General features: G+C 36.5%; 1 protein-coding gene across 4 annotated transcripts in view; it reads left to right on the top strand.

The window, feature by feature from the left end:
• The window catches only part of CUL3 (cullin 3), a 99,800-nt gene that overhangs the window by 17,244 nt on the left and 58,550 nt on the right, over positions 1-24,006 (top strand). The window contains exons 1-2 of one of the 4 annotated variants that reach the window (XM_079924517.1): positions 2,921-2,975; positions 4,096-4,222. In XM_079924517.1, the coding sequence (XP_079780643.1) occupies positions 4,175-4,222 (48 nt within the window). In that variant the 5' untranslated portion in view covers positions 2,921-2,975; positions 4,096-4,174. Of the gene's footprint in view, positions 1-2,126; positions 2,976-4,095; positions 4,223-6,061; positions 6,464-24,006 lie in introns of those variants that run through there. The other 3 variants (XM_079924516.1, XM_079924515.1, XM_079924518.1) reach the window with 3 other exon arrangements.

Here is a 24,006-nt window from a genome sequence, read left to right as displayed (position 1 = left end):
CTTGTAGGTTTTCTGAGCATGAAGAGGGCCGCTTAGTCAGAGATTAGTAGAAAATCAATCAGCAGGTGTAAGTGCTTGTTATATGCCAGCTATTATTTTAGTGGCTGAGGTTATTCAGCAGTGACGAAAATCCCTGCCTTCATGGAGCTGACATTTGACTGGGAGGAGAGAGGCCAGGAAAAGAAGTAATGTGAGGTTGGAATTTGAGGGTCACTAGTAGGAGGAGGCTGCTGTTGTAAATAGAGTAGCTAGTTAAAGCTTTATTTTAAGGCGACAGTTGAGCAGAGTTTTGAGGTTGATCAGTGAATGAGCCACTTAGGTATCTTGGGGAAGAGCATTCCAGACAGAGAGAGTAGCAAATACCAACTTGAAGTGAACTTGTTTGCCATATTCCAAGGAGTAACAAGGAGGCTGGTGGGGCTGGAGCAGAGAGAGCAAGGAGGAAGAATAGATGAAGTCAGAGAGATTATCAGGTCGAATAAGGCTTTGTAGAATAGCGTAAGGACTCTGACTTTAACTACAAGAGAAATGAGAAGTCACCGAGGGTTGTGAGCTGCCGAGTGACATGATTTGGTTTGTTTTCAGAAGGTCACTCTGATTGCTCTATGATATTGGGCAAAGAGCAGAAACAAAGACCAGTTAGGAGGCTGTTGTAATAATCTGAGAGATAATGGTGGTTTAGGAGCAGTGGAAGAAATGAGGAATTAGGTTCTGGGTACATTTTGAAGGTAGAGACAACAGAATTGCCTTTTGTTTTACAAGTGAGGTGAGAGACTAAAGAGGACTTGATTACAGACTTTTTGGCCTTAGCAGCTGGAAGGATGGAGTGGATATCTGCTCAGTTGGAGAAGACTGCAGGGGAAGCCAACTTAGGGGAAAAGATTAGGCTTTCTGTTCTAATTGAGATGCCTAGTAGATTTTCAAGTAGAAATATTGAGTAGGTAGCTGAACATAAGACTCTGGTGGTGAGGGCTCCAAACAGGTTATATAAATTTTGAGGTTAACTTAAAGCCATGAGACCAGATGAGTTAACTTCACCTAAAAGCCGAGCGTGGATAGGTAAGAGGTTCAGACAAGAGGTTGGAGGTTGTAGTGATGAGTAAGAAGCAGTAAGCACGCTGACAAATAGGAGCAAGTGGAATAGGAAGAGAAATGAGATTGTAGTGCTTGGAAGGCAGGTGAGGAATCTGTGTCAAGTGGTAGGAGTGATCAGCTCTTTGAATTACTGCCAGAAAGGTCGAGTACGATGAGAAGTGAGACTTTGACTGTTAGATTTAGCAGCGAGGAAGTCACTGGTGACCTTCTCAAGAGTAGTTTCTGTGAAATGGTAGAGATGAAAGACTTATTGGAGTGGATTCAAGATACAACGGGAAAAATGTGACTTGGAGACAGTGAATATAGAAGTCTTCTCCGTAGCCCTGTGATTTTGTTGTAAATGAAAAAGAGAAAAATTAGGTGGTGCTGGAGTAATATGTGGGGTTGTGAGGATTTGTTTGTTTGTTTGTTTTCAAGATGGGAAACTGAGGGTATTAAATGCAGGTGGAAATTACCTAGCAGGAAGGAAAATTTTGATGATGCTGGGAAGGGAGATTGCTAAAGGGAGGTCCTTGAGTAGGTGAGTTGGGATGGAACTAGAGCAATACTTGTTAAACTTCATTTTGTATAGGTATCACCTGGGGTTCTTGTTAAAATGCAGATACGGTTCTGTAGGTCTGGGATGGGGCCTGAAATTCTGCATTTCTAACAAGTCCCTAGATGATGTCTGTGCTATAATTTGAGTATAAGAACTTGGCACTTTGAGCACAAGAACTAGCAGGTTATATTGGTATACAATCAGGTAGGTTAGTGGATATGGCCAGAGTTTGTGCAGTGTCTCTTCAGGTTACTTCTGTTTTTTCAGTGGAACAGGAAGCAATTCATTATCCTGGAGTGGACGGAGGAGATGGTGTAAAATCATCCAGGAAAGTAGAGTCCGTCTAGAAAAGTAGGATTGTGGGGTTGTACTAAGGGCCGACTTGTGGTTAGTGGTTATGAATTTAAATTCAGATGGATTGAATATGGTTGTATGTATGTTATTCTGTAGTTGCTTTCAGCTGTGTGGGTGCATGTGAGGCGTAGGTGGGCAGTTGGTGTTTAGAATGGCAAGTATTTTGGAGGGGGGGAAGGGGGCAAGTTATTTATGGGTGTATACAAGGTGCTTAGAAATGACGGACCATGGAATCTAAAGTGGGAAAGGAGGAAAATGAGAGAATGCTAGGTTTAACAAAGAAAATGTGTGGTTTTATTGTTTTTTTTGTTTTTTAATTACAGATCTCCTCATCTTTAATTTGCTAAGGAGCTCTGCAGATCTTCAGGAGAGGAAAATAGTGTTCATGTCCCCAATTTTTTTTCATCAAGGAACCTTTCTGTCTCTCTGAGCTCATATTCTACTAAATAAATTTAGGGAAAATATGTCTTACACTTTTTGGCTAAAGCAAGTATTAACATCAGGGATTATGATTTTATTTAAAGTGGAGGGTTGTGCTGCAGATAAGAAAGAAGGGAGGTGTTAAAAGGATTTGTTAAAAATTTCTTCTATCAGCTCTAAAAACTTATTTTAAAATGTATCCCTTTATTTCTGTTAAAATAGATTGGTAACATCCTTGTAAGTCATGCAGATTTATAATCATAGCCATATAATAAAATATTTACTATATGGACAAATACAGAAAGATTTTCAACCATTGGTTTTTTTTTTTTTTTTTTTTTTGTCTCTTTCTCTCTTTTGGATATTACAGATGACCATGGATGAAAAATATGTAAACAGCATTTGGGACCTTCTGAAAAATGCAATTCAAGAAATCCAGCGTAAGAATAACAGTGGTCTTAGTTTTGAGGAGCTCTATAGAAATGCATATACAATGGTTTTGCATAAACATGGAGAAAAGCTCTACACTGGACTAAGAGAAGTTGTTACCGAACATCTCATAAATAAGGTATCCAACTTTAAAGGACTGTTGCTAACTATATTGAATCTAGAAGTATTATTTTTAAAGGTTCCAGGAAGCCTATAGAAATAATAATTAGTAGCTATATTATAAAACCTCACTTAAAACTTACAATCAGCTAAACCAGAATTTTTGATAATTGAGAGAAGGTGAAGTTTGTGATCTTTGATAGATATAATCTCGGAAGCAGACTTTTAATTTACATATGCTTGTTTATTAATATGTTAATTACAGATCATTATTTCTTTCTTTAAAATGCTTAATCAGCCCATTTTAGCTTTCTCTTCTTTCTCTATATATTTGAAAATAATAAGACTACATTGTTTAAAAAATATTGTCTAAGTCTTTTCACCAAATGAAATTAACTTTATATAAATTTTTTAAGATAAATTAGTGTTGGACTGTTAACATTATAAAATGGTTCTTTGGTTCCAAAAAGATGTATTTGTTTTTTTAGAGCAAATGTTTTTATAAAGCAGACTCTTCCACTGAAAGTATGTCTTGCTTTAAGATTGTCAGATAAGATGTAAAATACCACAGATAAATAAAAACTTCTCAAAGTTTTTGTGTGGTATTAAGGTATTTGTTTTTTAAACTTTATTTTAAAAAAATGGAAAGTTGCATCAGTAGTACAATGATTTACCAGTTGTCAACATTTTGCCACATTTTAGCCAGTCTTTCTATTGGTACTTGTTATTACTGTTACTGGTATTATTATTATTGCTGGACAGTTAAGAGAATAAGTTTTAGATTCATTTACTCTTAAATACTTTGGAATGTTTCTCCTAAGAACAAGGAAATTCTCTCACTTAACCAAAGAACAATGTTCAAAATCAGGCAGTTTAACATTAATATAAAACTGTTATCTAATATGGTCCACATTCAAATTCACCAGTTGTCCTGTGTGGAGGTGATGTCATTTATAGCAGTTCGTTTTCGGATCCAGGATCTAATCCAGGATCACACACAATTCCTCAGCCTTTCTTTGTCTTTCAGCACATTGACATTTTTGAAGAGTATAGGTCAGTTGTTTTGTAGATTGTCCCTCAGTTTTTGGTTTGTCTGATTGTTTCCTCATGACTAGTTTCAGGTTATGCATTTTTGGCAGGAATAATACATAAGTGATGTTGTGTCCTCAGTGCATCACATCAGGAGGCACATGATGTCAGTTTATCCCATTATTGGTGATGTTAACTTTGATCACTTGGTGTCCGCCAGATTTCTCCACTGTGAAGGTACCTTTTTTCCCTTTGTAATTCATAAGTAATTTGTTCAGATATATTTTGAGACTGTATAAATATCCTGTTCCCCAAGAAACTTTCATGTGATGGTTTTAGCATCCATTGATGATTCTTGCATGAATCATTATTGCTACGATGGTTACAATATAGTCACTTTCTATTTCTACTCTTCCTTCTGTAATTCTTTTCTCTTAAATGGGATTACCTGAGCAGGTAGCTAGTATCTCATGAAGCAAGGTGATTATGTTCTTCATGCATTCAACAGTTTTTTGTTAAGTGCCTGCCATGTACAGCTTTCTAAGAAAATCTAGGAGATGCAAAGAGATATGATGCTGTCCCTTCCTAGGTTTGTTTTTGCTTTTATTCTGATGGAGAGATGATACACACATTTAGGTAACAGTGTGAGGCATTATATAATTCAATGGCAAATGAGTTGTATGGGCAATAAATGGCTTAGGAATTCAAATGAGGGAGAGATTACCTTGGGCTGTAAGATTTCATGGGAAAGGATGAAATTGAACTGAGCCATGAAAAATTTGGGATATAAGTGAACAGTGTGGAAGGTGTTCCAGGATGGCAGATGTCACATGATTATACAGAAATAAACTTGGATGATAAGTAGAGTTTGACTGAGGTGTATAATAATTTATGGGGATTAGTGGGGTATAGTGTTGCAAAGTTGGTTTGGGCACAGATTGGAGAACTTCAATGCCAAGCTAAGGAATTTGGACTTTACAGTGGAGGTTTATTGGAGGTTTTTAAGTGGATGATATTGTGACAAAATATTTTAAGAAGATTAAGATGAGAATGATATAAATGTAGAATGGGGGGGATGTGTGCTATAAACAGAAGACCTTGAAAAATCTACGTTAAGGTGATAGGCTAGAAATGAGTGGATGATGTCAGAAATTCTGAAGACCAGGTAGAATTTGGTTACTGGGAGAATTATGGTGCCACCAATAGAATTATTGTGAACTTATAGTGGAAAACTTATTTGGAATGCGTAGAGGAGATGACAGATTCTGTTTTAGGTTATATTGGAAATTTTTATAGTTAGAAAGCACCTTAAAAATCATTTTACATGTGATAAAATTTGAGTGTGAGATTGTAATAAGATGTCCAAGTAAAAATATGATGTGTTTGGAGATATACAGGTTCAGAGCTTGGGCAGGAACTCAAAACTGGAGATCAAGATCTGACACTTGGTAGCATGTACTGAGGAATATGTGTTGGAGTGCAGAAAATGAAAATCCCAGAGCCAAGGGATGTCATCTTCAAAAGCAAACTGTGGTAAATAGGTGTGGGAAATGAAGACTGATTTAAGAAACTTGACATCAAAAGAAGGAAGAAAAGTAGAGTGGGGGAGTTTTGCCTAAAGCGGTTGAAGAGGAGAAGATTGGAGCAACTGAATTTTTGGGTATGGAGAGAGTGTGGAATTGAACAGTGGAGAAGTGAAGGTAGAAGAGGGGCATGTTCTCATTTGCCAGAGGTTCTATAGGGTATGATAATAATATCCCCAGCTAACTCTTATTTAGCATTTACTACGTGCTAGGTCCACTTCTAGTGCTTTTAGATGTATTCACTTATGTAATGGTCACAACCCAATGAGCCAGATACTACTATTATCTCTATTTAAAAGTGAAGAAACAGAGGGCACAGAATTGGTGATTTGTCCAGATGCATGTAGCTAGTAAGTGGCCTAGCTGGAACAGTACTGAAGTAGTGCGGCTTCAGGCCGAGTCCTTAATTTTTCTATAAATCTGCTCCTGAGGCATAATGAATTGATCAAGATGCAGTAAATATATGCTGAAATTGAGGGTGCATGTGGGGTTTTAGGAAAATCGGTTCAGTTTTTGTAAAGCTATAGTCTTTTAAACTTTAGTTCTTGGTTTATTTATAATTAAAATGAAGGAGTTGGCAGTAATATGTTTGAGATGCTTTAGTTCTAAGACTATCATGAATCTAATAATTAAGCAGTGCAAGTTCTGAAAATGAGATGAAGAGACTTGGAGTAGCTCCTGTGGGGAATATACTAAGGGAACTGGCAAGTGAGGAAAGAGATAGCTCAGTAGGAGTTGTCCTGAATGTCTGATCTATCGTGTGTTTTTTTTTTTTTTTTTAAGCAGTGCTTTGCAGCTTGGGCACAGATGCAGAAAAAACATTTGTAGTTATTTGGTTTGGTTGAGAATCGGCTCTTTCAAAAAGTGAAGAGTGGAGGGGAAGCCAGAGTGTGAGGTCAGTGTTGATGTGATTGATATTTGGACTCTGAAACATGGTTAGGTAGAAATCGAAGTCATGTGAACGATAACTCCATGGTAACTGTAAGAGCTTCAGCATATTGTTAAGTCTCTTAAAGTGGTACCATATCTAAGATTAACTATCATTTCAAAATATAGGCATTTCCCTATAATATATTCCAGAGAACATGTATTCAAGTTGATTATGCTAAAGAATTACAAAGTGTATATGCTAAACTTTTATTTCTCTTACAGATGTTAATGATATATCAACAGCATCTGAAAATATTCTTTAATTTTTATTTCTTTCACAAATACTCATTTGATCACCTTAAGCTAGTCAATTTCTGACTAGGGGATGTACCATTGTCAGCATATCTAATGATTGATTTCTTTATTTAAATTGAATTAAGTTTTTGAACCTCTGTTAGTATCTATGCTTTCATTTTTGTGTTTTCCATTGATCTTATTTCACTTTTACTCTTATAAGACACTTTAAAAAGTCATACAAATACGGTACTGTCTGAAGGGGACACTGTTAAAGGAAGTCTGTTAACTGATAGGGCCATCATACAGTAGACCAAAATGTTTGTCCCCTGATGTCGGAAGTCTCCATTTGTTTACTAGATGGGACTTAGGGATGTTTCTGATCTAATGTGCAGAAATATAGTTTGCATGGAAATCAATATTGCCTGTCTCTACATTGCACCTTCTGACTGGAAGGTAAGAGAGTGGTTTAGGGTTCTGTGGTATCAAAATAACTGTCTCAGTCTCACAGAATATATCCCTTTTTATGGTTCTGAAAGCATTCCTATGTGGTCCACTCCTCATTTTTTCGTTTACTATGCTTTTAGCAGTTAGCTGAACTGCCTAAGTAATAATAATATATTTTTTAAAGCAAAGTTATTTTCGACTGAAGTGAACCTTTTAGTGCTGTGGTATAGACAGCCAGGACCTATCTTTTCACATTGAAGAATTCAGAGGAAATACAATTTTTTCATGGCATCAGAGTTCGTTGGTACTCCGATTTCAAGATGAGAATAGTGAACATTTTGAGGAACATTTTTGGTAAAGCAGAGTGGTATAAACTACAAGAGGGCAGCTGATGGGAGGATAGTTCTTTGCAATGAAAGTAGCTGATAATGGGCTTTGGAAATAAGTTTACAGAATTGAAGCAGGCATAGAAAAGCTAGATGCTGTTTCTCTTTCTTAGTAGTGTATTCTTCCTATCTCTAGAAGAATGTTTCCCCAAGAAACTGAGACCCAAAGGAATTCAGTAAATTTCTCAAGACCGCAAAGCAAAACTTAGGGTGTGATGTGGCCTTTGTGCCTTGTCATTAAAAGAAAATTCTTGTCTTATTTAGTAAATATGAAGACATTTCAGAATTCACAGGGATTATTTTCTTCTAAGTAAAATAGCTTTAAAAGTATGGTTATGTTGGAGAAGAAAAGTTGTGCTACTTTCCAGTTTTAAGGATTTTTAAATTACAGGTCATTTTGTCAGAGCCTCAAAAGTATCCCTATAAGATTTATCATCACAGAATTTAACATTCAAAAGTATTTATTATTTGCTAGGCTGTGGCTCGGGTGTAAGAAATATATTGGTAAATGGGTTGCATCTGATCCCTGCATTCATGGAACAGATAAACAAGTGTTTAGTTATAAAAAGTAATGAAGAAAACAGGGTACAGTGATAGGGAAAAATGATGAGAGCAACTACCTAGGCCGGGGTAGGGTTGTTTGAGAAAGTGGTGGTGTTTAAACTGGGACTTGAAGGATGAGAAGGTGCTCATGAGAAAAGTGGGTTGAAGAGCATTGTAGGCAAAAGGGAATGGTTATGGAACATTTTTTCTATAAAGTGCCAGATAGCCAATATTTCCAGATTTCTGAGCCATATGTTCTCTGTCGCAGCTCCTCAACTCCTCTGTTGTAGCACGAGAGCAGCAATAGACTACACACAATGAACAGGCACAGCTGTATTTCGATACAGCTTTATTTTTAAAAGACAGAAGGACTTCCTTTGCCAATACCTGGACTAGAGAAATTTGGAGGGGCGGGGGCATGTCGTGAACAGGGAATTAAGAGTTGGCGGGGAAGAATGGAACAAGATGAGTTTGGAGAGAAAAGCAGAAGCTGCATCATGCCAGGCCTTGAAGCCATGCTGTAAGGGGGTCATACTTATTGTATGTACTGTAGGTAGCCATTCAAGATTTTAAGCAAGACAGTGATATGATCTGATGTAGATTTTTTAAATATTACTCTGGTCGCTATGTGGTGAATAAGCTACAGGGCCCAAGAGTTGAAGTGGGGGCAATAGGATAGAAGAATCCGATAATTCAGATGAATGATAGTGGCGATTTATACCAGTCTAGTGACACTGGGGATAGAGAAAAGTTTTCAGATTCAGGATTTATTTTGGATGTAGAAAGCTTGTTAACTGTGGTTTGGTTGATTGTATGGAATGAGGAAGAGGGAAGAATCCAAGATGACTTCTAGGATTTTGGCTTTTGAACAACTAGGAGTTTCCATTTTTTGGTATAGATTTGGGGTAGAAAAAGAAACTCCATTTGGCAGGTTAATTTTAAGATGCCAATGAAATGAGATATGTAAATCTAGTTCTCTTGAGAAGTTTGGACTGGAAGTGTAAATTTGGGAATTGTGAGCATATAGATGATACTTAAAGCCCTGGAAGTAGATGAAATCACACAGGAAAAAAAAAAGAAGAGGGCCCCAGGTTGAACCCTGAGGAACTTAAACATTTCAGGTAGATTGAGGATTGCAGTGGAGACAGAAAAATGGCCAGGGTTAGTGGTACTTTAAGACTCAGCTCTAACCTTAAATTATAAAATAATTTAATTTTGACCTTTATTTAGCAGCGTTGTGGTTTTCACAGTGTGTGCGTGCGCGCGCGCGTGCGTGTGTGTGTGTGAAAAGACAATTTTAAATTCAAAAATAGTGCTAATCAGGGACTTCGCTGGCAGTCTGGTGCTTAAGACTTGGTCTTCCAGTGCAGGGTTGTGGGTTCGATCCCTGGTTGGGGAGCTAAGCTCTCACATACCTTGTGGCCAAAACCCAAAAAAACATAAAACAGAAGCAGTATTGTAACAAATTCAATAAAGACTTTAAAAATGGTCCACATTAAAAAAAAAAAATCTTCAAAAATAGTGCTGATCAGTTCTATTACTTGAGGGCAGGGTTAGGTTAGGGTGGAGCCATATTTTTTTATGTTTTTTTCCCCCCAGCTTTATTGAGATATAACTGACCAAATTGTCAGATATTTAAAGTGTTTTGTTTGTTTTTTTGGAGTCATTTCCTTTTAGAAGTTCCTATTTGGGATTCAAACTTAATAGAAATTCTCTAAGCTCATAGTAAAGTAATGGAGGACTTGTCTTTTTTTTCTACACACCGCTAAGTACTCCATAATAAGAAGAAATAATAATATCAATAGAAGTAATAATAGGAGTTTAATGATAAAGAAGTTAGAAGTAGATGCAGTGGAAGAAGTACCGGATAGAAAGTAGGGAAAGGTAGGCTTTAGGCCTGATTCTACCACTAACAATCTTGAACAAACTACTAGATTTTTCTGGACTTCAGTTTATTAATGTATAAAAGGAGATTGGGATTGGTTTTGTTAGCCTCAGTGGGCTTAAAATTATATAATGACTAAGACTTAGGAAAATCATGGTTTTTGCAGTTTACCATTGTCCTTTCATGTGCCATAATATGTGTTTAGAAGTTTTTTCATTTTTAATTGTTTCTTAAAGTCAGGGGAGAAACTTTCTTTGGTTTTAATGTGGCAAGAACTTTATTTTCCCAATTTTGTGATGATTAACAGTTTTCTTAGATTTGACTGGTGCTTAATTTCCCCTTTTCTTTCAAATTATTAGTCTATAGTAATAACTAAATAATGTGGAGTCTCGTAAGTGAGCTTATAAAAGCTAATTCCTGTACTTTGAAAGTTTGTTCTCCTCTTAGAAAAATAGCTGGACAAAAAAGATGTTGACTTCTTAATTCTAGTAGTACTCCTTAACTCTAGTAGTACTAGAGTCAACTCTAGTTGACTTCTTAACTCTAGTAGTACTCTAGTAGTTTATTATTGCTAAAAAGAATATTTATTCCAGTGGTTTTCAAAGTCTTTCTTTTCATCTTGTTCTTCAAATAACAGCTTACTTTAAATGTGAGGAAGGCAGAATAAGAGGAGCTTCATCCTCCTCGCTTTACGTTCATTCAGAAAACTGCCTATTGAGGACCTGTTACGTGCCAGGCACTAGGCTAATAAGCATTTGTGTTATATCAAAGATCCCTGTCTTTCTGGAACTTATATTACGGACTTACATACTTGAATCTGTGCCTTGTCATCCTGATCAGTTCTCAGCACTTTGCCTTCCAGGTAGGAAAAATGAAGCCTTGAAGGGGAATTTCAATTTTTAAGTGACTTTCTTGTTGAGTAATTTTTTGTAAAGTCTCCTTGTAGAATAACATCCTACCATTTGTATTTTGTATGTAGGGTCACATTTGCTGAAAATGATGTTTCTATGTAAACTACTTGTTTACAGTATGTTAATTTTTCTCCCCATTTTTAGAGGGAGAATGGGAAGAACCAGAGTTTTAAGTATTATGTTTATTCATAGTTATATTTAGATGTTTATGTAGTAGTACTAATTGCCTGAGGGAATGAAGTTGGTAATTTTATGGTAAGCGCTGGACTATTTTGTAGGCCAGTTATTTAAACAGATTTAGCTTTAGCTTTTTTAGTGCTTTTCCTTTATTTCTAGGCAAATGTGAATGAATGTAGAGACTTTTAAAATGGCATTTATGTACAACACAACGTAAATACAGTGATTGCAGTTAATTACGAAGGACATTGATAGAAACACTAAGGACTAAGATTTTCATTAGCAAAGACAGATTCACTTTAGAGGCCCACAGATACTGAGTCTCTCCTGTGTTTTATCCACCAAAAAATAATTAAGACACCATGCCTCTCAGCAAGAAACCTCCCAATTTTAGTGAGGGAATCAGATTTGAAGGGGAATTACTTTGCCTGCAGAATTCAGGACAAAGTAGAAAGAGGAGGTCACTTGATGAGCCTTAAAGGATTATGAAAGATTCATCATGTAAACAAAGGCAAAAGATAGTCTCAGTAAGGAAAATGGCATGAGTAAAAAAGGCAGCTAGGTTTGAGCATTGTCTGGTGGACCAGTATAAGTGTAAATGGAACATAAAGGACTTCACATGCATTTGTAGGAAACGAGAATGGTAAAGTTAGTTGGACTAACATTGTAGGGCATTAGGCTTTTATTCTGTGGGTGGTAGGAGCTGTTGGGTTTTAATTTTTAAAAATAGACAGATTGAAATAGAAAAGATGGAGTAAAAGGTTTAGTAGGAGTGCCATTTTCAGTGCTTCTTTGCTACTTATCTTTCATTCTCCTGCCATCTTGTCTTGTCCTTTTTCCTAATTTAAAGTTGTTGGAAGAAACTAAGAACCCATTACATTGAATATTGGATCAGCTTAGGGTGATGACAGGAGTCAGAAAGAAGACGAAGGCTCTCAGCTAGGTATACAAACCCTTAAGAAATATGATTTGGAAGAGTGACTTGAATATAAATAGGATAATCGCAAAAGAGAAAGATTATTAGGGATAAGGTGAGGAAAATGGGCTGTTAGAGAGTCAGAAAGATACCAATCATAGAATATGAGGGGCATAGGAAATTGAGTAGTTTCTACTTTGAAAAGATTGAAAGAGAAATGATGTTGGGGAAGAGCCAAGTTTAGAGTGTTACTTAGCAAGTTCACCCATGTTAAATACCAGCTATTCCCACTTAAATTGTGGAATAGACAGTAAGCCCTGTGAGGGCAGGTACTGCTCTCTATTGTAGTTTCTAGTGATGTTCTTTTAATATTTATTAAGCTAAGACCTGTTTCATTCATTTTTTGTGTCTCCTGCTCTTCATATTTGCTCTCCGTAATTGTCTATTGAAATGAATCTCTAAGAATAATACTAACAGTCAAATGGAAACCATCATGGTTTGTATCCATGAACTGCAGAGATCTGTTTTGTCTTCTGTATGTGGGGTAATACTTCTACCTACCCAAGTTAATTACTCCTGAATCTAACCACTTTAAGCAGAGTGTGTTTCACCATGTAAAAGCACAGTGTAGTTTTGGGGCTGTATACCTCTGATTTCTTGAGGCTGGAGTCTGTCTGTCTGCTGGGAACCAGATTGTGTGATCTTGTGGAACTGTGTTTTTTTCCTCCATGGTATTCAGGAGAACAAAAAGACTAGTTGCCATATTGCCGTGCTTTGTATATATTTTACTGTTTATTATTTCAGTGTCCCTGTTGTTCAGAGTTTAACTATGGTATTAATGCTATAATGTACTTGATGCTTTTAATGTATATCTTATTGTCTTAACCATTGGGAATGAAGTACTTTACAAATGATAAGCATATTGTCCTTCTATGGTATACTGCTTTTTTATTTCTGTTTTCCTTTCCAACCATTAGGTAAAAAGCTACCATTTTTCATGATACTACTTTGTCCTTAAATCCCGATTTTCCAAGTTGTGTTACTTTTTTAAGAAGTTCAAAAGAATATTTGAACTAAGAATGTATTTTTTAAAATCCCAAATTTGGATTTTTTTATTTTCTTCAACATGTAGCAAATTTTCTTTGTGAAACTATGAAAATCCATTGTTCTAATTGCCATCATGTGCCCTTGCTTTGGACCTCACAACTTCTTTAGTACTATTCATTGGATTTCACTTTGTATTGAGGCCATATGAATGCTAATATTAGGCTCCTGTTTCCTACCCTCCTGTATTTATAGAGATTGTAAAGTGACTGCATTTTGTATTCTCCATGGTGCCTAGCACCCTGCTTCACTTTTTGGAAGTAATCATTAAATATTTGAATTGTCAGTTCAGGGAAAGATGTTTATGTATCCTTTTGAATTAAGAGCTTCGTTTTGGACACTTTGTGAAATTCTTAAACTTATGTCACTAACTATGTATACATTAGTAAACTTATTTATAGAAGAATCTTCTGACAGCAGTCAAGAAAAACGTTTTCCCTGTAGTGGCTATCTTTAGTTTTGTTAATGATACTGGTATGATTCCTTCGATCAAGGTGGCCACCTTTATTCTAAAAATTAGTGAAAATAATGAAAACAGTACTGTCAGTGTAGAAAATATCAAGAGGGCAGTGAATTTTATTCCATTCAGGAATCTCTTGTCATTAGTGAATTCTTAGAAAGTTTAAAATATCTACAAAAGTTAAGGTTAGCTCTCCTCATCTTTAGTAGGAGTTTGCTTTGAAATACAAAAATCTTAAGGTTGTTATATGTATTACGAGATAGCAACATCTATTCACCAAACTTAATGGAGGTTGGCTCCATTACGAACTTCTCAAAGTATGAAGTAAAAGAATTCCTTCTAGTGGTGGAGAAATTTCTGTTCTTTAGAGGAAGGAAAGCAAGAATCAAGTGGAAATTGAGAGTTTAGAAAATACTGTATAAAATATGTGAATATATAGGTATACGTGTTTTATTTATGTTGCTTGTTTCAGAAAATTTAAGGCACTTATGAATTTTCTGAGTATCTTGTTAAAATGCAGATTATGATTCAGTGGGTCCAGCTCACCAGTGATGATGATGATGATGATATTCACCATGATTCTGCTCTGTGCATACCACACTCTGAGTAGCAAGATTCAAATACGTATATGAATAATTTTAAGAATATGTAATACAAGTAATATTATAATAGAAGCAAATGCTTATATAGCATTTACTGTGCGCTAGGCACTGTTCTAAGTATTTTGTGTATACTGATTTTATCCACACAGCAGCTCCTTGAAGTAGGTGCTATTTCTGTTTTTATAAAAACTGATACATAAAGAAATTAAGTAAGTTGCTCAGGGTCACACATCTACTAAATGTGTGTCTGTGAATTGAATCAGGCAGATGGGCTTTTTAGCATCTGTATTCCTGTGCTGCCACTGTTCACCATGTAATCTTTTAAATCAAGAATTCTCGGCATAACGGGAAGAGCTGTGGAGCTTTTTTCAAAGGATGTGTCAGATTAGGAGACATACCGTCTACACTCCATGGCTTGGCTTCCATTGAGATTTACTTATACAGTAAGCCACTTTTATTGATAGGTTTATGTCACATCACTTTGGTGTGATGAAGTGAAAAATATTTTGAGATCTTCAGGAATTATTCTTTAATGGCATTTCTAGGAAAAACAGGGTTTATATAACTGGTAAAATTTGTAAAGTGACAAGCCCCCAGATCACATACGCAGGGCTCTGAAAGATTCAAATGTTGTGAGAACTTATATGCTATTTTTGATCATGGTAAATGTTGCATATTTATGTAAATACTCTGGTTTCATCAGGTGCGACAAGCAGTATGTTTTAGAATTTAGAGCCAAGAACGATACTTAGCAAGTATCCAGTGGCTGTCTCAGTTACAGGCACACCTTGTTGTGTTTAGCTTTACTGCACTTAGCAGATAACTTCATCTTTTTTTTTTTCCCACAAATTGAAGGTTTGTGGTAACCCCCTGTTGAGCAAGTAGGTCAGGCACCACTTTTTCAACAGCATTTGCTCACTTCACGTGTCTGTCACATTTTGGTAATTCTTGCAGTATTTCAAACTTTTCATTATTATTATATTTGTCATGGTGATCTGTGATCCGTGATCTTTGATGTTGCTGTTATAGTTTTGGGGTGGGAGGCACAAACTGTGCCCAAATAATATGGCGAACTTACTTAATAAATGTTGTGTGTGTTCTGACTGCTCCACTGACCAGCTGCTCCCCTGTCTCTTTCCCTCTCCTTGGGCCTCTATTCCCTGAGACGTAACAATATTGAAATTAGGCAAATTAATAACCCTAATAATGGCCTCAAGTATTCAAGTGAAAGAAAGAATGGCGCGTCTCACTTTAAATCAAAAGCTAGAAGTGATTAAGCTTTAGTGATGAAGGCATGTTGAAAGTTGAAATAGGCTAAAAGCTAGGCCTCTTGTACCAAACAGCCAAGTTGTAGATGCAAAGGAAAAGTTCTTGAAGGAAATTAAAAGTGCTTCTCCAGTGAACACACGAATGATAAGAAAGTGAAATAGCCTTATTGCTGATACGGAGAATGTTTGAGTGGTCTGGATCGAAGATCACACCAGGAACAATAGTATTCCTCTAAACCAAAGCCTAATCCTGAGCAAGGCTCTAACTCTCTTCAGTTCTGTGAAGGCTGCGAGAGGTGAGGAAGCTGCAGAAGAAAAGTTGAAGGCCAGCAGAGATGGGTTTGGAGGTTTACAGAAGGGAGCTGTCTCCGTAACATACAAGTGCAAGGTGAAGCAGCAAGTGCTGATGTACAGACTATCAAGTAATCCAGAAGATTTTCAGTGTAGACAAAACAGCTTTCTATTTGAAGAACATGTCATCTAGGACTTCCATAGCTAGAGAGGAGAAGTCAGTGCCTATCTTCAAAGTTTCAAAAGATAGGCTGACTCTTGTTAGGGGTTAATGCAGCTGGTGACTTTAAGTTGAAGCCAGCACTCATTTACCATTCTGAAAACCCTAAGCCCCTTAAGAACTATGCTAAACCTACTCTGCCGGTGCTCTATAAATGGAACAACACAGCTTGGATGTCAGCATGTCTGTTTACAACATGGTTTACTGAATATTTTAAACGCACTGTTGAGACCTACTGCTCAGAAAAGAAAGATTCCTTTCAAAGTATTATTCTTTGACAGTGCACCTGGTCACCCAAGAGCTCTGATGGTGATCTATAGACGATTAATGTTGTTTTCATGCCTGCTAACACAACATCCATTCTACAGTCCATGGATCCAAGGAGTAATTTCAACTTTCAAGTCTGTTTATTTAAGAAATACATTTCATAAGGCTATAGCTGTCATGGATAGTGATTTTTCTGATGGATCTGGGCAAAGTCAAATGAAAACCTCCTGCAAAGGATTCACCATTCTAGATGTCATTAAGAGCATTCATGATTTGTGGAAAGAAGTCAAAATATCAATACTAACAGGACTTTGGAAGAAGTTGATTCCAGCCCTCACGGATGACTTTGAGGGGCTCAAAGGGTGGAAGAGGTAACTTCAGATGTGGTGGAAGTTGCAGAAGAACTAAAATTAGAAGTGGAACCTGAAAAGTGGTTTCTTAAGATGGAATGTACTCCTGGTAAAGATGCTGTGAAGGTTGTTAATGTGATAACAAAGGATTTAGACTATTATGTAAACTTAGTTGATAAAGTAGTAGCAGGGTTTGAAAGGACTGACTCCACTTTTTTTTTTTTTTTTTGCGGTACGCGGGCCTCTCACTGTTGTGGCCTCTCCCACTGCGGAGCACAGGCTCCGGATGTGCAGGCTCAGCGGCCATGGCTCACGGGGCCCAGCCGCTCCGCGGCATGTGGGATCTTCCCGGACTGGGGCACGAACCCGTGTCCCCTGCATCGGCAGGCAGACTCTCAACCACTGCGCCACCAGGGAAGCCCCTGACTCCACTTTTGAAAGAAGTTCTACTGTTGGTAAAATGCTGTGAAAAAGCATTGCATGCTACAGAGAAATCATTCTTGAAACAAGGAAGAGTCGATTGATGCAGCAGCTTCATTGTCATCTTATTTCAAGAAATTGCCACGGCCGCCCCCGCCAGCCTTCAGCAAAACCACCACCCTGATCAGTCAGCAGCCGTCAATACCAAGGCGAGATCTTCCACCAGCAAAAGATTACGACTCCCTGAAGGCTCAGGCGATGGTTAGCATTTCTTAGCAACGAAGTATTTTTAAATTAAGATATGCACATTATTTATTTAGACATTTATTTAGTCTGTTGCACACTTAATAGACTACTGTATAATGTAAACATAACTTTTATATGCACTAGGAAACCGAAAAATTCATGTGACTTGCTTTATTGTGATATTCACGTTATTGCAGTGGTTTGGAACCAAACCCACGACATCTTCGAGGTGTGCCTGTATTTTTAAAATAGTGGAAAACCCCACTTTTAAAATCACACAAAACCAATATAAATCATATTTAATCAGGGGAAACAGTGCCCACCCTGGAGTGGTACTGAGACATCTTAGTGGAGCATTGCATGAGTGCCATTGATCTAATCAACCCCAGCCATATTACAGGGAAGAGGAGCTGCAGACTGTATAGGTCAAAGTCAAAGTCAAAAGTTCTAATTAGTAACTGCCCTTGGTAACTGTCTGCAAATACTAATTTTTTTTAACGTCTTTATTGGAGTATAATTGCTTTACAATGGTGTGTTAGTTTCTGCTTTATAACAAAGGGAAATCAGCTATACATATTCGTATATCCGCATATCTCCTCCCTCTTGTGTCTCCCTCCCACCCTCTCTATCCCACCCCTCTAGGTGGTCACAAAGCACCGAGCTGATCTCCCTGTGCTATGCGGCTGCTTCCCACTAGCTATCTATTTTACATTTGGTAGTGTGTATATGTCCATGCCACTCTCGCACTTCGTCCCAGCTTACCCTTCCCCCTCCCGTGTCCTCAAGTCCATTTGCAAATAGTAATTTGATTGTTTTAGCTCCTGAGTGAACATTACAATACTACAGATTTCTAAGAGGTTGCACCTCTTAACATTATATCAGTAGTATCTCTGTGATACTTTTAAATGTTCTTTTTTTAGCATTATGCACCATTTTATGTTTTTAATACATGGTATATATATTTCAGTGCAAAATAATGCTAAATACAAATATCTGTATTTACAGAGATTTATCTGTGTTGGAATTAAGTATTGTGCTGAGTTTTAAGACTTTCTAAGAAGGAAGTCCTTTTCAGTAGTCCATACCATCATTAATTATATGGCTCAGTTCTGGTTTCAGTAAACTTTAGAATTAAAATCTTTATAATTAGTTTTAGCTGATAAATTTCTTTGTGTTACCTAGATATTAGGATTGGCTTGCTGGGACTTTGCCCCAGGCATTTAAATTTAGGTGAAAAAATTTTAATTAATGATTAAAAATAAATGTGTGTATGTTAGAGGGTGGGGGGATACTGTGTAGATTATTAATATCCTTCAACTCTCCATCCAGCCAGGAGCTGCTGCCCCAAGGTCAGCCTCCTTGTCAATCCTTGTAGCTCCCAGTCATGCTCATGCCTGCTGGCCTTCCTGTCATCCCCTTTTCCATCCTTCTCCCCCTCCCTTTGCCAGTAATTTGATTGATTTGAGGATGTATTTCTTGCACCTTGGATGTTAATTTATCAGTGAACAGGTGTTGTTATTGATACAACATTGAAAAATAAAAGTGGGTTTTTTTTTTATTTAGTAATCTCCTTTAATCTTTGCTAAGTGTGTAATAAAAAGGACAGGGAAAGCTCTATTCACAGAAATGGAGAATGTGGTATGTCAATTTGAACTATAGCAGAGGCCTTTGGAACGTTGGTATACTCAAAATAATTAACAATTCTTCATTGTTTGGCATTCAAGTTGCTTTTATGAATAAAGATTGTGGCATCATAGCTTACATTTATAATATGATAATAAAACAGGACCCAATTTTGAGAATCATAATTACTGCAAGTTTTAAAAAGTCAATATACAATAAAATTAGCCTTTTATTTTCATGTACAGTTCTGTGAATTTTAGCCCATTTATAGATTTATGTAACTGCTATCACAGTCAATATAGAACATCCTTCACCCCAGAAAATTTGTTTTCCCTTTATAGTGACATCCTTCTCCTACCCCTAATACCTGGCAATCACTGATCTCTTCTGTCACTATAGTTTTGTTTTCTCAAGAATGTCCTATAAGTGGAATCATACAGTTTGTAGCCTTTGAGACTAACTTCTTTCATTCACATAATTATTTTGCAATTGAGCCAATCTGTTGTATATATCAATAGTTTGTTCCTTGTTATTGCTGAGTGATATTCTTCTATATAAATGTATCAGTTTGCTTATCCATTTACCTGTTTACTTGTTGCAAGACATTTGGGTTGTATACAGTTTCTTCTGATTATGAATAGAGTTACTATGAACATTTGTGTACAGCTTTTTGTGTGAATATAAGTTTTCATTTCTCTAGGATAAATTCCTAGGAGTGGGATTGCTGGGTCACGTGTAAGTGTTCATAACATACTGCCAAACTGTTTTCTGGTAGGGCTGTACCATTTTGCATTCCCACCAGCAATGTATGAGAGTTCTAGTTGTTGAGAATCTTTGTCAGCACTTGGTATTGTCAGTATATTTTATTTTAGCCATTCTAATGGGCGTGTGTAGTGGTGTCTCATCACGGTTTTAATTTGCATTTCCTTAATGGCTGATGTTGGTGAACATCTTTTCATGTGTAGAATGTGTTCGAGTCTTTTGCCCATTTTAAAATTCTGTTGTTTGCTTTCTTTACTGAGTTGTGAGAGGTTTTTGTTTGTTTGTTTGTTTTTATTCTGGGTACAAGTCATTTAATATTTTCTCCCAGTCTTTAGTTTGTCTTTTTATTGTTTTAACAGTACCTGCAGAACAAAAACTTTTAATTTTGATGGAGTCCAGTTTATCATTTTTTTCTTTTGTAGCTCATGCTTTTGGTGTTAGGTTGGAAATTGCTTAAATCTCAGATGACATTGTATTTTTCTTACATTTCATTCTGCTATACCCTTTTTCTTGGAATTATTACAGTGCTTTGGAAATGAAATGATATAGCTAGAAACTTTTCTCCTAAAGTAAAGTTTAATTTTGAATGTTAATGGATGGCTTAAAAATATCAGGACTCAGAACCACATCAGTATGATTATTATTATAACTATATAAAAAATATTCATATTGAGGAAATTCTGCAAAGGGAAGGAACAGAAATGGCTAGTGTGGCTCTTTTAAGTCAGTGGTTTCCTAATCCTGGCTATTGTATCAGAATCATTGGGGTAGCTTTAAAAAGAAAAATACCCAGATTCTCTTTCTTTTGATCAGTGATTTTTAGATCAGTAAATTGGTGGGCCCCCCCAATTTTTTTTAATAGACTTTATTTTTAGAGCAGTTTTTGATTCACAGCAAAATTGAGCAGAAGGTACAGAGATTTCCTATATGCCCCCTGACACATGTACAGCCTCCCCTACTATAAGCATCCCATACCAGAGTGGCACATTTGTTAAAGTAATGAACCTACACTGACATACCATTATCACCCAAAGTCCATAGTTTACATTAGAGGGTAATTCTTTCTTTTTTTTTTTTTTTTTTGCGTGGTACACGGGCCTCTCATTGTTGTGGCCTCTCCCATTGTGGAGCACAGGCTCCGGACGTGCAGGCTCAGCGGCCATGGCTCACGGGCCCAGCCGCTCCGCGGGATGTGGGATCTTCCCGGACCAGGGCACGAACCCGTGTCCCCTGCATCGGCAGGCGGACTCTCAACCACTGTGCCACCAGGGAAGCCCTAGAGGGTCATTCTTGGTGGTGTTTATTCTATGCATTTTGACAAATGTGTAATGAAATACTATTATAGTACCATACAGAATATTTTCACTGCCGTAAAAATCCTGTGCTCTGCCTGTTCATTTCTGTTCCACCCTAATCCCTAGCAACCACTGATCTTTTTGACAGTTTCTTTAGTTTTTCCTTTTCAAGAATGTCATATGGTTGGAATCATATGGTACGTAGCCTTTTCAGATTGTCTTCTTTCATTTCGTACTATGTACTTAAGGTTCCTGTGTGTCTTTTCATGGCTTGATAGCTTATTTCTTTTTAGTGCTGAATGATACTCCACTGTCTGGATGTACCACAGTTTATTTATTCAGCTACTGAGGGACATCTTGGTTGCTTCTAAGTTTTGGCAGTTATGAATAAAGCTGCTGTAAACATCAGTGTGGGGGGTTTTATGTGGACATAAATTGTCAACTCCTTTGGTATTTATTCCAGGGTGCATAATTTTCTGTATCATATAGTAAGAGTATGTCTGGTTTTGTAAGAAGCTGCCAAACTCTCTTCCAAAGTGACTGTTACCATTTTGCATTCCTACCAACACTGATTGAGAGTGCCTCTCGCTCTGCATCCTCACCAGATTTGGTGATGTCGTTTTGGGTTTTGGCCATTCTAATAGATGTGTAGTGGTATCCCATTGTTACTTTAATTTGCAGTTCCTTACCGGTCAGATGTTGAACATCTTTTTATATGCTTATTTGCCATCTGGGTATCGTTTTGGTGAGGTGTCCAGGTCTTTTGCCAGTTTTTAAAATTGGGTTGTTTGTTTTCTTATTGTCGAGTTTTATGAATTCTTTGTGTATTTTGGATTACAGTCCTTTTTCAGATGTGTGTGTCTTTTGTTAATATTTTCTCCCATTCTGTGTCTTCTCATTCTCTTGATTGAAATCTATTAGTCTCCATGGGATTCTATTTCTTTGCCAAGTTTGTGATCTACTGTTTTAAATTACCGTGTCTTGCTTTATCCTTTGCAAGGCTAGATGTCTTGCATAGCCATCAGTTTTCAGCTACTCGTTTATCCTCTTTGTCACAGCTGGTCCATCCTGCTCTCAACTTCCATGGTTCTTCATCGTTTCACTCTTCAAATTCCAGTTCTTTATCTGGGTAATCTTCATGTAGATTTTCTCAAGTAATGATGCTGGTCGTACTTGATCTGCAGGTCCATTTGGTTCTGGTACCACCTCTACATCAGGGTTGCCTTTGCTGGTGCAAAGATTAATCATGTTACAACACACAGTTCCCACTTTCTATTTCAAATTTTCTGTATTGTTATGTTAATAATTTGTAAAATAAAGGTTAAATCTTTTTTTCACTTTATGTGTATTTTGCTTTATATGCCAACTTAATCTTCTTTTGAAAAGTGTGTTTTGATCTTCATAAAGATTGAATTTTCACCTCATTCCTACCATTTTGTTGTATATGTTTGAACAAATATGCATTCACTTTTCATGTATCAGAGTATGAAGATATTTTTCTGGGGCAGTTTTAGAGGAATAGTTTTTTGCTCATAAAGTGATCTGAATAATTAAGAGATAGTTGCAGCAAGTGTGCCTAAGGGTATTTATCTTTCATCTTTCAGTCCTGTCCGTGTGTGTAATCTTTCAAAAATAAATATAACAAAATTAACAGTTTATAACAGCTTATTTTCTGCTAAGTAAAATTCACTGTTACTGATTTGTCAGCATGATTTTTTGAAGTATAATGCAAATAAAGCAATTTTATCATTTATGACACATTGTGCTAGTTGATCGCATTTTAATTTTGTTGAAAGGCAGGTATCTTACACTTGTTGCTATGTTTTAGTGTATAAATCATTGATTTTAGAAAATATGCCTTATTTTATAACTTTTAAAATTTAATTGGTAAATTTTTCATTTATCCAACAAATATACCAAGCATATTCTTGCATTCCAAAATCAGGGTGACTTTAATACAGTTAACATATAACTTGATTTTATAACAAAGAGGGTATATAGAAGTTCACTTAAGTCCTTACAAATAATTAATTCCTAGATATTATGGTGTTTGGAATATATAATTTAATTTTTGTTATGTAGTACAGTTTCTCTAGTATTGTCATGATTTTGATTTAATTGCTACTCAAAGTTTAGTGGTTCAGTGAGAGAATATGAAGGTTGAAGAATTTTGTAAATAGGTACATTTGCAACTTGCTGTGTTTTTGTTTTTAGCGTTAGCTACCTTTGGAACTTGCGTATGATGAGTGGTAGACTTAATGAGTTGAAATAATTGGTATATTACCACTTTGCATGAAAGTGTTTGTTTAACACAGTACTGTCAACTAACTGACGTGGATGTTTATCACTTTTGATGTAGTCAGCATATTTATGGAGTAATCTCTGGGTGATATATTTGAAGTCAAGGAGCTGAGTCTGTGAACAAAAGATTATGTAATAACATTCTGAATTATGTGGTATAGGCTAGTGGTTTTCATACCGTATGCTTAGTAGAATAGATTTATTGTCCCATCACTAAAATCTCTCACTGACTTCTTTTCCTCTATAAATAAGAAAATATATAGTTTTCACAACTTCAGCTTACTCTCCTGTGGGTTGAGAGTAATGTGTTTTGTGTATTTTTTTTTTAATCTTTGGCACTTCGAACCACTTTATTCTAGTTCTAATACACAGTGACATTTTATTTACATGTATCTATAATATGGGTTTACAGGTGTCTATATATCTCAACACACATATTAAATAATTTGTTTCTCAGAGAACATGATGACTTCAGATTCTCCCCAACCTGAAAAAGTTGAACCACTACTGCAGATTTTCTATGGTAAAGAATGTTTAGAGATAGAAGATGTCACTTTAAGCTGGAGTTATTGAGAGTTGAGCTAGACCATGGAGGATTGGTTGGATTTGAATAACTGCATAGGTTGGCAGTATAGTCCCAAAATGTTGTAGGAACTTGGAGGACAGACACACTACTTTTTCATGACAAAGCTAGAACCAGAGTCTAGATTCTATTTCCTAGTCAAATAACCTTTCAGTTGGACTGATAGCATAGCAGGAAGTAGTAGTGGTCAGTAAGCTCATATTGGAGAAGGTGTCAG

The sequence above is a fragment of the Stenella coeruleoalba genome (assembly GCF_951394435.1).
Source record: "Stenella coeruleoalba genome assembly, chromosome: 6".
Classification (NCBI taxonomy): Eukaryota; Metazoa; Chordata; class Mammalia; order Artiodactyla; family Delphinidae; genus Stenella; species Stenella coeruleoalba.
The sequence above is the reverse complement of the archived record's forward strand: the minus strand, read 5'-3'. Positions and strand labels throughout refer to the sequence as shown.